The sequence below is a fragment of the Neoarius graeffei genome, chromosome 13 (assembly GCF_027579695.1).
Source record: "Neoarius graeffei isolate fNeoGra1 chromosome 13, fNeoGra1.pri, whole genome shotgun sequence".
Taxonomy (NCBI): Eukaryota; Metazoa; Chordata; class Actinopteri; order Siluriformes; family Ariidae; genus Neoarius; species Neoarius graeffei.
In genome coordinates this window covers 68,139,388-68,152,074 of record NC_083581.1, presented here as the reverse complement: position 1 = coordinate 68,152,074, position 12,687 = coordinate 68,139,388, and the positions used below count along the sequence as shown (strand labels likewise).

The 12,687-nt window shown below is 41.6% G+C and overlaps 2 protein-coding genes across 4 annotated transcripts; one reads left to right on the top strand and one right to left on the bottom strand.

The window, feature by feature from the left end:
• Positions 1-413: 413 nt before the first annotated feature.
• On the top strand, positions 414-5,626 carry tardbpa (TAR DNA binding protein a). 3 transcript variants are annotated; one of them, XR_009656233.1, is made up of 7 exons: positions 418-1,215; positions 2,108-2,271; positions 2,616-2,756; positions 2,939-3,124; positions 3,209-3,293; positions 4,066-4,212; positions 4,965-5,626. XR_009656233.1 is itself a non-coding variant. In XM_060938406.1 (6 exons), the coding sequence occupies exons 1-6, from the start codon at positions 975-977 to the stop codon at positions 4,158-4,160; spliced, it is 912 nt and encodes a 303-aa protein (XP_060794389.1). In that variant the 5' UTR covers positions 418-974; the 3' UTR covers positions 4,161-4,892. The 3 variants fall into 3 exon arrangements, 2 of the variants coding, with proteins under 2 accessions (XP_060794388.1, XP_060794389.1); XM_060938406.1 differs by lacking the exon at positions 4,965-5,626 and having other exon boundaries at positions 4,066-4,892; XM_060938405.1 differs by lacking the exon at positions 4,965-5,626 and having other exon boundaries at positions 414-1,215; positions 3,209-4,158.
• An 803-nt stretch (positions 5,627-6,429) lies between these two features.
• Positions 6,430-7,369, bottom strand: sst6 (somatostatin 6). Its single transcript, XM_060936987.1, has 2 exons — positions 7,211-7,369; positions 6,430-6,630 (listed from the first exon to the last, which is right to left on the bottom strand). Exons 1-2 carry the CDS (start codon positions 7,367-7,369, stop codon positions 6,430-6,432), a joined length of 360 nt encoding a protein of 119 aa, XP_060792970.1.
• Between the last annotated feature and the right edge of the window lie 5,318 nt (positions 7,370-12,687).

The window sequence follows — 12,687 nt, the reverse complement described above, 5'->3', positions numbered from 1 at the left end:
GTTGTACACAAAACCTGCCTGGAAAGGAGAATTATCTTGGCAGACAAATAACAAGCATATTTTGTCTTGATTTAAGATATTTAATCTTGGTTAGATTTTACTTTTCGCACTGTAACAACAGCATTACCCAATACCGATGCAGTTTGTTTTATCCGCGCTTCAGTGTGATAGGACTACAGTATACCGTACAATGGGGAGGTATTAAATAGCTCGTTCAAAATTTAACCGGCATTCTTAAAACATAATACATAATATACGATTACTTAACAAACACATTGTATTACATTGAAAAGTATTTATTTAAAGACTGAAATAACATACATATGTTGTAAAAATGATGTGACAGTATGAACATGTACCCCTGCTCTATACGCTCTAATGGTACCGTCCAGAAGATGACGCATTTTCTTTGACGAGTCCGGCCGAGCGGCCATTTTGATAGAAGTTTGAGGTTAGAAAAATAGACCGAGGTATTTGTTTTAGTTTCGGGTAAAATACATCCGCTGTTAGAAATCAGATTCTACAGCGCAGATTCTTTGTTTAACGAACTTCGTTTTTTTTGGCTGCAATAATTTTAAAAATAAGAAACCAGTGGAGGAAACGGAAAGCGCGTCCGTCCTACCATTCATTGCGCGAGGCCCTGTTTCTTCCTTCATGGACGATAATTTAGCAGCAGCGGTGTTTTATTTTAATGGAGTTGAGCTTTAATTGGCTTATTTGATATTTGTGATAATTCGGTAGGTAGCGCATACTACTACTGCCACTGCGTTGTGCGTTATTTATTGATATTTGTGTTCCAATTGGCACGGTGTTTACGACGTCTTGCCGTAAAGCTAGCTCGGCTAGCTAACTAAATTATTTACCGTGGTGGCTAACGCGTTAGCTAGCACAAAGAGCCCGCCTATTATCACGTTATAACGTCTAGTAGGCCCACTAGCTAGCAAAACCACCGTGATTTATTTTTGCATTAAGTCATGGAGACGTGTTATATTCGTGTGGCTGAGGATGAAAACGAGGAGCCGATGGAAATCCCTTCCGAGGAGGACGGGACGGTGCTGCTGTCCAGCGTGGCGGCGCAGTTTCCAGGCGCCTGCGGCCTGCGTTACCGGAGCCCGGTGTCTCAGTGCATGCGGGGAGTGCGCTTAGTGGAGGGCGTCCTGCATGCACCGGAGGCCGACTGGGGCAATCTGGTATACGTAGTCAACTACCCAAAAGGTAATCTGGACAACGCACAAGAAAATAAAACGTGTGCATTTCGAGCTAGTTGATGTGTGCAGGCGGTTTGCACGCACTTGTTGTTATCATCCATCTCCTCATTGTTCTTAATTCTCTACACCACAGGTTCCCAGTTATAGCCCTGGACATTTTTGGTGTCTTCTTTGCTCTAATACATCCACTTCAACTTAGGAGACGCATCAGATTAGCTTGGATGTCTTGGAGCAGAAGGAACACTAAAATGCCCAAAACAAGGGCTTCTCCAAGATCAGGGTTGAGAACCTGTGGTCTACACCCACCATATACAAAATGCACACGTGATCTTATCCCCCTGTATCTCATCCAGCATTGGAAAGACACCATCTTGGGACCACGACTGATCAGATATGACTGGGGTGGTAAACCACCAGTGCAGAAAATGGCATCCTGCTGGGTGTTTCTTGGGCTCAAGTGCAGAAGTGCTGAGCTTTTGGTTTTATTGCTGACCACTAGGGGTGTTGCAGTTTAAATTTCCACAGTATAACTTAATCTAAAAATAGCACGGTTTCACTGTATTATTTGACCATAAAAACACATGCACAAGATGGTGGCGAGGGTCTGATTTATAAACCGTAACAACCCGACTTATTTGATGTGGCACCGCACGCATTACGAAGCCGTTGCTGTCTTTTCTGTGCTAAGAATGATCCACCGTTCAAATATCATCTGGTACAGTGGTCCTATCATATTCCTTTCTATTTATGGACAAAGTGAAGACAAACCGTATCGTTATTTTACACCTATATGGGAAATGTTTAATAACGTGTGTGGATTCATTAAACTGGCCAACTGTGTGTAGTCTACTGTTTTCAGTATTGCACCTCTAACCTAGCTTTAATTCTTTTTTTTTTAGACAATAAAAGAAAGATGGATGAAATGGATGCTGCGTCTGCTGTGAAAATTAAAAGAGGCATTCAGAAGACTTCAGACTTGATTGTTCTTGGCTTACCATGGAAAACATCCGAGCAAGATCTGAAAGACTATTTTGCCACGTTTGGAGAGGTGATAATGGTACAGGTTAGTATTACGAGGTGTTTTCTTCCACAAACTGGAGCAAACAACTCGTGCGTCAGTTTAGACTCGCGGCACTTGCATGTTGTTTTTTCTGATTTTATAACACGCTTAACAACTGGATTACAAGCCATCAGCCCTTCATTGGGGAGTGGTATAGTATAGAAAACGCTAAACAGTGCAGAGTTTCCCAAAAGCATCGTAGCACAAAGATCATCGTTAAATGGTAGAGCGAGCAGCACAATGAATACACACTTTCCTAGTTAAGAGGCTTTTGGGAAACTCATTCCAGTGCTGTTGTATGGCTTTTCTGGACTTGAATGTATTGTGTGTTTGTCTGTGTTTGACAGGTTAAGAGAGATGCAAAAACAGGAAATTCTAAAGGATTTGGCTTTGTAAGGTTTACAGACTATGAGACACAGATTAAAGTGATGTCCCAGCGGCATATGATTGATGGGAGATGGTGTGACTGCAAGCTCCCCAACTCAAAGGTATAACCTCTCGTATGTGAGATCATTTAATTAAATATTTATACTAAATCAGGATAAAATTGACATGATCTCTGTAGTGTAATGTAACTCTAGGTTTGTAAGCATTTTTTTTCCCCCTACCAGTTATAAGGTTATGTGGTCGTGGTCATGATTGTGGCTGTTTTTTCTAATTATTGATCTAGTACTTCATGGAACAGGCTGGGTTAGACGAGCCTATGCGGAGTAGGAAAGTGTTCGTGGGCCGTTGTACTGAGGACATGACTGCTGATGACCTCAGGCAGTTCTTTCTGCAGTACGGTGAAGTCACAGATGTCTTCATCCCGAAGCCTTTCCGAGCATTCGCCTTCGTCACCTTTGCTGATGACCAGGTTGGTTTCCTGCAGCGCGAGTAGAATTGTATTCACTGTTAGTTTGGCTGGCACTTTTTGTAACTGGGTAATCTTGTTCTCCAGGTTGCCCAGTCTCTGTGTGGAGAGGACTTGATCATCAAAGGCACCAGCGTACACATCTCTAACGCAGAGCCTAAGCACAATAATAGTAGGCACATGTTGGATCGTGCTCGTTTTGGGGGGTTTGGGCAGGGCTATGGTGGTAGTCGCAGTCATAGCAGCAATGTGAATTTTGGGGCTCTTAGCTTAAACCCAGCCATGATGGCAGCAGCTCAGGCAGCCCTCCAGAGCAGCTGGGGAATGATGGGTATGTTGGCCAATCAGAGTCAGACAGCTGCCTCTGGCACCACTGCAGCCGGCCAAGCAGCAGGTAGCAGAGATCAGGGCCAGGGCTATAGCGCAGCCGGCAGCAATTATAACGCCACCAGCTCGGCTAGTCTCGGGTGGGGTGCCAATAACCCGGCCTCCAGCGGTGGCTTTAGCTCTGGCTTTGGCTCCAGTATGGAGACCAAATCTAGTTGGGGAATGTAGTTATTGTATTTTTATTTTTTTCCTCTTTTTTTTTTGGGCTTGCAGTGTTTATTTCTTAATTGGGTAAGTACAGTACTTTTGAGATGAGAGTTTGCAGGCAGATCTTATTTTTGTTGATTGCTTCTGAGTTGTTTTAAAAGATGTTCTACATGGGGGGGGGGACTCCTTTATAAAATTGATTGGGTTAAATCGTAAGTGGCATGAACACTACATAAACAAATTAAATTTTCTTTCATTTTGGTTAAAACCTGATTCTATTGCATTTCAGTGTTTATGAACTGTATTTAGAGATGCTTTGTTGTGAATCTCATTTAAGTTGTATTGTGTGGAGTTGTTTGCATTTTTTTGTTTAGAGTTTATGGTCAAGCCTTCGTAAATCTCTTCTACAGTTCACCACCTCTTTTCCCATTTCCCTGGAAGAAGCGCTTCGTTGGCCGCAATGTTCGAGCGATCTCAGTATCAGTACCCTTCTTCCCATGTGTAAATGCTTTGCCATCAAAGAACACAGCTTCACTCTTCATTTACTGTGTTAGACGGTGGGTGTTGTCTTTTTCTCCCCTTTTCATGGATAAATCTGTCCAATGTGTATCGCTTTGCGAGCGAATGAGATGGATTGTTGGTGGGCCAAGAGTGAGAGACTGAATGAGCGAACAGACTGAGAGAGCGAACGTGAACGCAAGTGTGAAAAGAGCTGGTTGTGCGACTTTTTTTTTTTTCTTTTAATACAAGATGACTGCAAGATGTGAGAAGAACCTGTGTGAGCGAGTGTGAACAGCAGGAGCATGTTTTCTGTCACATCAGATGGACATTCGTTATTCCTATGCCCCCTTTGATCTATCTCCTTTCCTTCCTTTTCTCATATAATCAAGCTTATTATAGTTACAGGAAATATGTATGTATGTATCGGAATGTCTAGCAACCTAAGTATTTGTATATTATCCGTTGTGAATGCTTTGTATGGTGTGTGTTTTATCTCCTCCCTGTTACTGACCTCCAAGTGTGAATATGTGAAGTGGCGTCTGTGAGAGCACTGGTGTGTGTGTGCGTGCGTGTGCGCCAGTGAGCGTGAACTCTGAATGTCGTGAGCGGTGATGTGGCGGTGAAAGTTGAAGAATCCCTAAAGAAAGGTTGCATTTGTTGAAGTGCTTTTGAATGCCATCTTTTGTGTTTTTGTGAATCAAAGGGAACTCTCAAATAAAACTAATTTGACTAGGTATTTGACAGTGGCTTATTTTTGATTGCTACAAATTAATTGAATTGCAAAAACTTATTTAATTCGCATGTATAGGGACCTTGGACTCCGCTGGCCCAGGTTTACATCAGATCCCAGAGTGAAGTCAGTTTTGGGGAAGCTGAAGACCGGAGTTGGTGTAGTGTTGGCGGCTCCAACACAATCCAACTGTGGAGATGCTGCTGATTGCCTTAGACCTGAAAAGGGACTTCACTTCACTGTAACAGGATCCCTGGATCTCTATTGAAATTTAAACGGACTATTTCAAATTGGCTGGAGCACATAGGAAAAGGCACCCAATTGAAAAATAAAAGGGTAAACAATATTGTCATGGAACAATGCCTGAGCCCCTCAGTCCCGTTTCAAGTGACACTCGTACTTTTTTTTTTTTTTTATTTTGTAAATGACTCATTGTTCAATTGTGCTATTAGGTTTTTTCCTCTTTTTTTTTTGTTGTTTTTGTTTGTTTTTAAGCTGTCACCAGTGGCAGGTTAATCAGTTGTAATTTTTAAGTGGTCTCATATTTCTAAAAGCTGGAAAGACGTATTTTCCCCCATCACCACCACCACAAAACAGCAGCCTGCAAGTTTTCTTGTTTGTCATGAGTGAGTTGTAAAGATCTCGGGGAGTTTGTGAAATGTTTGGACTGTAATGGGGATTTGGCAGTGAATGGTGTGAATTTCTGGTAATTTTCAATAAACACTCATACAAATCTTTAATACTGTATTTTAAGATTCTATCTAGTTTTCTATAAGTTTGATTTTAGTTATTTAATGTGTAAAATAAATCGAATTTTGCAAACAAATGTTTTACCTATTATATATAGTTTGGGGGGGGGTTTAGATAAGGAAATATTATGAAGTGAGAAACTAGAATATTGTAGGGATATGTGCTTATGACTTGAGTGTTAACTGGCTGAATAAATGTCTTTAAGTAGGCTGGATTGGAATCTTGTTTAGTAGGATATTTGAGGAGTATTTCAGGTTTTTAAAAGCCTAATACAGACACTCACATAAAGATCACTTAACAAATGTGCTCTGTGGTTGAGGCATCAGGATATTATATATAATTTTTTAATTATTATTAGATCAGAATTTCAGACTAGATGTTAGTGGAAATGGCTACTGCTTGGCCATTGACGTTGCCAGGCACAGTTTATTTTAACTCTTTTCATAATTGACACTGTATTGATTTGACTTTTATTACTTCAATAATTTAAAGTCTTAGAATTAAGGCATTTAGAAACACCATTTGAAGTTGGTGTATGTGTGTATGTATATTGCTAGTATTCTTACAGCAGTTGCATTTGTGTTAAAAAAAAAATTGTAGTTGCTTCGACTTTTGTTCTGTTTTTAAAATGTCTACTCCTTCAGAGTCAAAAACCCAATGAGACCAAAACCTCTCAAAGCCAGACACATTCACTTATGTTTATTAGCACTTAGGACTTTAAGTTTTCAGCTGTTAATTTGTTGTGTAAAGTATATGACATTTGGGTAAAATTTGGTCCCTTATACATGCACGTTTAACATGAAGAGAAAGTCTTCCAGAAGAAGTTCTTGCATGGGGATTTCTCTCGAGCAGGTGGCAGGCCAAGAGCAGCTCTTTCACTCAGTTTACTCAGCTGCTCGGAGTCCATGGTTTCCAGGTCTTTGATGGTCATGTTCAATTCGGCAAGGTTGGCTAGAAACTTTGTCAGGAAGTCCTTCTGCTCTTTTGTCAGCACCTAGGCGAGAAAGGTTAAACTTCCTATGATTGGCTTGACTAAGTAATTACTGAAGTGAAGGATTTCAGTCATTCAGGTCTTTTTTTTTTTTGAACATTTACTAGTAATACTACTACAGAGTACCTAAACACAAGTTCAGTCTTTCATTCATTCATTCATCTTCAGTAACTATCCCATTGTGGGTTGGTCTAGAGCCTATCCCAGGAATACACTGTGGATAAGGCATCAGTCCATTGCAGACACTTTTGCACCTAGGGCCAATTTAGCCAGTAGGAGTGGGAGGAAACGCACACGGACGTGGGAAGAGCATGCACAGAGATATAACTTGAGCTCACGATGTGAGATAGTAGGGACTTTATACTGTTAACATTCAGTACGAGTTATTCATTAGCCTTGATTTAAAAAATGAGATACTTTTAAGAAGCTATGAATCCTGAAAATAAATGCAGACTATAACTTAATTCCAATTGACTTGCTAGCTGTTAAAAACGACTTGAATATGACATGTTGGTTGGTCATTTGCTGTGGTATAAATTACTGCATGAAATTGAGAGGAGGGGGAAAAAGCATATGGACTCACCTCATTGCTGTTTGGCAGTTTGTTCTGTACAGGCAGTGCTTCGGTGTTGTTTGCGCTCCATGCGATGAGTAGCAGCGGGATCAGACTCAGCAGCACTCGCATCATGACCGTGGGATTGTCTACTGCCTGGTAAACGTTCATCCTGCCATCCAGAGCCATGCTTTTTATAAAGCACTCACAAGAGCCACTGACATAGTTCATTAAAAGAACAAATGAAGAGGCTTTCAATTACCCCAACGACAAAACATTTCCAAAATAAAGAACTTCTGTTAACAGAAATCATAGATGAAAGAAAACTGTTCTAATATACTAATTAGGATGCAGCTACATACAAAAATACAATACAACAGATTTTAGTGGATCACAATCAGTATTTCTTGATCAGGACTTATTTCCACAAATACTATAAAAATGATGAAAGTGTTTGGTCAATTATATGACTCTCTCTCTCTCTCTCTCTCTCTCTAAATCTACAGAATGCAATGAGACATGCACCGGAATAGAAAGCATGCTTTCAAGATAACATACATACACAGATCAGGTCTTAAAGGAAATGAAGATCTGCTCCAACACAATGCACATCAGACTTCATTGTTCGCCAGTATGCCTCTCCTTCAGCGCAGTCTCTGCATAATTGATCAGCAGGGTAGAGGAGACGGTGTCCACTTACTGTGCTGGCACAGGCTGGAGCATGCAGTGATGATTCAGCAGCTCTTACACACTTTCATCTCCGTACCAAGTTCTACTGCATCCTGGCCGTAGCATTAGCACTCATTAGAAATATGCTTTGGTCCTGGAGAGGGTACTCAGTGAGTCATGAGCACAAGTACTAGTGCATCTCAAAAAATTAGAATATTGTGAAAAAGTTCAATATTTTCCATCAGTTATTTAAGAAAGTGAAAATGTTATATATTATAGACTCATTACACATAAACTAAAATGTTTCAAGCATTTTTCTATTTTAATTTTAATCAGTATGGCATACAGTACAAAAACATTAAAAAAAACACCTCAAAATATTAGAATATTTCATTTCGAGTTTGAGTAAAACAGTATGAACACAGTGTATCTCTCGGTCTAGTTCAGTACACACAACCACAATCATGGGGAAGACTGCTGACTTGACTGTTGTCCAGAAGATGATCACTGATGCCCTCCACAAGGAGGGTAAGCCACAAAAGGTCATTGCTGAAAAGGGTGGCCGGAAAAGGTGCACAAGCAACAGGGATGGCCGCAGTCTTGAGAGGATTGTCAAGAAAAGTTGATTCAAGAACTTGGGAGAGCTTCACAAGGAGTGGACTGAGGCTGGTGTCAGTGTATCAAGACCCATCGTGAACAGACATCTTCAAGAAAGGGGATACAACTTTCGCATTCCTAATATCAAGCTACTCCTGAGCCAGAGACAATGTCAGAAGTGTCTTATCTGGGCTAAGGAGAGAAAGAAATGGTCTGTTGCTCAGTGGTCCAAAGTCCTCTTTTCAGATGAAAGTATATTTTGCATTTAATTTGGAAATCACGGTTCTAGAGTCTGGAGGAAGAGTGGAGAGGCACAGAATCCAAGGTGTTTGAAGCCCAGTGTGAAGTTTCCACAGTCTGTGATGATTTGGGGTGCCATGTCATCTGCTGGTGTTGGTCCACTGTATTTTATCAAGTCCAAAGTCAACACAGCCATCTACCAGGAGATTTTAGAGCACTTCATGCTTCCATCTGCTGACGAGCTTTTTGGAGATGCTGATTTCCTTTTCCAGCAGGACTTAGCACCTACCCACAGTGCCAAAACTACTACCAAATGGTTTGCTGACCATGATATTACTGTGTTTGATTAGCCAGCCAACTTGCCTGACCTGAACCCCATAGAGAATCTATGGGGTATTGTCAAGAGGAAGATGAGAAACGCCCGACCCAAAAATACAGATACGCTGAAGGCCACTATCAAAGCAACCTGGGCTTCAATAGCACCTCAGCAGTGCCACAGACTGATCACCTCCATGCCATAACACACTGATACAGTAATTCATGGTAAAGGAGCCCCAACCAAGTATTGAGTGTATAAATGAATATACTTTTCAGAAGTTGGACACTTCTGTATTGTAAATCCTTTTTTTGATTGATCTTAGGGAATATTCTAATAATTTGAGATACTGGATTTCTGATTTTCATGAGCTATAAGCCATAATCATCAAAATTAAAACAAAAAAAGGCTTTAAATCTTTACATGTAATGAATATAGTATATATGAAAGTTTACCTTTTTGAATTAAATTATGAAAAAAGGAACTTCACACATCACATCACACACATTATCTCTAGCCGCTTTATCCTTCTACAGGGTCGCAGGCAAGCTGGAGCCTATCCCAGCTGACTACGGGCGAAAGGCGGGGTACACCCTGGACAAGTCGCCAGGTCATCACAGGGCCAACACATAGACACAGACAACCATTCACACTCACATTCACACCTACGGTCAATTTAGAGTCACCAGTTAACCTATCCTGCATGTCTTTGGACTGTGGGGGAAACCGGAGCACCCGGAGGAAACCCACGCGGACACGGGGAGAACATGCAAACTCCGCACAGAAAGGCCCTCGCCGGCCCCGGGGCTCGAACCCAGGACCTTCTTGCTGTGAGGCGACAGCGCTAACCACTACACCACCGTGCCGCCCTAAAAAAGGAACTTTTTCATGGTATTCTAATTTTTTGAGATGTACTAGTACTGTTTGTTAAAAAGACTTAACAACCAAGGATCTGACAAGGTACCGCTAAAAAGGTTGATGTTCTCTCTGTCGTCATCACATTGATGGAACTTCAACTGCACTCTCAGAAAATAAAGTACATTATTGTCCTTTTAGGGGTACAATGGCTTGTCACTGGAGTAGTACCCTCTAAGTGCTTGAAAGTTTGTGAACCCTTTAGAATTTTCTATATTTCTACATAAATATGACCTAAAACAACATCGGATTGTCACACAAGTCCTAAAAGTAGATAAAGAGAACCCAATTAAACAAATGAGACAAAAATATTATACTTGGTCATTTATTTATTGAGGAAAATGAGCCAATATTACATAGCTGTGAGGGGCAAAAGTATGTGAACCTTTGCTTTCAGTATCTGGTGTGACCCCCTTGTGCAGCAATAAGTGCAACTAAACGTTTCCGGTAACTGTTGATCAGCCCTGCACACCGGTTTGGAGGAATTTTAGCCCATTCCTCCGTACAGAACAGCTTCAACTCTGGGATGTTGGTGGGTTTCCTCACATGAACTGCTCGCTTCAGGTCCTTCCACAACATTTCGATTGGATTAAGGTCAGGACTTTGACTTGGCCATTCCAAAACATTAATTTATTCTTCTTTAACCATTCTTTGGTAGAATGACTTGTGTGCTTAGGGTCGTTGTCTTGCTGCATGACCCACCTTCTCTTGAGATTCAGTTCATGGACAGATGTCCTGACATTTTCCTTTAGAATTTGCTGGTATAATTCAGAATTCATTGTTCCATCAATGATGGCAAGCCGTCCTGGCCCAAATGCAGCAAAACAAGCTCAAACCATGATACTACCATCACCATGTTTCACAGATGGGATAAGGTTCTTATGCTGGAATGCAGTGTTTTCCCTTCTCCAAACATAATGCTTCTCATTTAAACCAAAATGTTCTATTTTGGTCTCATCTGTCCATGAAACATTTTTTCCAATAGCCTTCTGGCTTGTCCACGTGATCTTTAGCAAACTTCAGACGAGCAGCAATGTTCTTTTTGGAGAGCAGTGGCTTTCTCCTTGCAACCCTGCCATGCACACCATTCAGCGTTCTCCTGATGGTGGACTCATGAATATTAACATTAGCCAATGTGAGAGAGGCCTTCAGTTGCTTAGAAGTTACCCTGGGGTCCTTTGTGACCTTGCCGACTATTACACGCCTTGCTCTTGGAGTGATCTTTGTTGGTCGACCACTCCTGGGGAGGGTAACAATGGTCTTGAATTTCCTCCATTTGTACACAATCTGTCTGACTGTGGATTGGTGGAGTCCAAACTCTTTAGAGATGGTTTTGTAACCTTTTCCAGCCTGATGAACATCAACAACGCTTTTTCTGAGGTCCTCAGAAATCTCCTTTGTTCGTGCCATGATACACTTCCACAAACGTGCTGTGAAGATCAGACTTTGATAGATCTCTGTTCTTTAAATAAAACAGGGTGCCCACTCACACCTGATTGTCATCCCATTGATTGAAAACACCTGACTCTAATTTCACCTTCAAATTAACTGCTAATCCAAGAGGTTCACATACTTTTGCCACTCACAGATATGTAATATTGGATCATTTTCCTTAATAAAAAAATGACCAAGTATAATATTTTTGTCTCATTTGTTTAACTGGGTTCTCTTTATCTACTTTCAGGACTTGTGTGAAAATTTGATGATGTTTTAGGCCATATTTATGCAGAAATATAGAAAATTCTAAAGGGTTCACAAACTTTCAAGCACCAGTGTACTTATTTGTACTCTTTATATACTGTTTTGTAAGCTATATAGTCCTGGGTATGACTTTAAACTGCAGCCAGTGGTGAGTCTCAGGTCCAGGAGGACTTGAGTATTGGGGAAAGTGGAGTTACAACTTAATCACCATTAATCACCACCAGGTCTGCTCTGTCCCGGAGTCGTAGCACCTGCCTGGGTTCCAGCTATGGGTTTAATAGTACATCACCAATACAGCGCTGGCAGCAGGGCACTTTTTGGTGCAATGTGGCAAATGAATGCAACAGGGTCAACGGCACACCACCAGATGGCATGCGGAAGAGCCACTCAAAGGGCCAATGGATGGCATCACTGTGCAAGTCATTTGTCACTGCGGGGCAACTTCCATACCCGTCAGGTCTGTGATACTTTTGTGCACCACTTGGCATCAGGTCTGGAGGTCCAGAGAGACAACACGGTGGGGGTACGACGTTGTTTGTCTTACCTTACTGTGCAAGGCACTTCTTTCGGAGAGGAGAATAGTATGTGAGAACTCACAAGGCCAGACATTCCGTGGCGGCTTGGCTGGGCCGTTCATGCCGCCGGTGTGGGCGACTCTGTTGCTCTGGTGCAGGCCTCATAGCCCATCTGCATTTCTGTGCATCCTAATGAAGCAGTCATTATCATTAGCGATGGACAGCCAATGATGATGATACTGTTTGGGAACATATATGTAGCTTATGGCCCTAAAAAGGTACACATGATGAGCCCTAGGGGGTACATTAGTGTAGATTGTACCTTGAGGGACAGAAATGGCCTCCGACTGTACCTCTGTTTCTGACAGTGTGGTAGAAGGTTTTTGTCATGAAAACATCACTGGTAAAGAGTAAAGCGGTCTAGGGAATAGATACCTCATTATAGACGTCTGTCAAAATGAGTCATTTGATCCCTTCACTCAGTAGCACTTGAGTTGTGCAGATTATGCAGCTATAAGGTCCATGCCAAAGGCCAGCAGGACACATCATGGCAC

Bases quoted from the DNA above. Each gene is read 5' to 3' on its own strand.
- tardbpa (XM_060938405.1), top strand. From the start codon at position 975: ATGGAGACGTGTTATATTCGTGTGGCTGAGGATGAAAACGAGGAGCCG. The intron at 1,216-2,107 runs GTAATCTGGACA...TTTTTTTTTTAG, and splicing joins CGTAGTCAACTACCCAAAAG to ACAATAAAAGAAAGATGGAT. The intron at 2,272-2,615 runs GTTAGTATTACG...TGTGTTTGACAG, and splicing joins GAGAGGTGATAATGGTACAG to GTTAAGAGAGATGCAAAAAC.
- sst6 (XM_060936987.1), bottom strand. From the start codon at position 7,369: ATGGCTCTGGATGGCAGGATGAACGTTTACCAGGCAGTAGACAATCCC. The intron at 6,631-7,210 runs GTGAGTCCATAT...TTTCTCGCCTAG, and splicing joins AACTGCCAAACAGCAATGAG to GTGCTGACAAAAGAGCAGAA.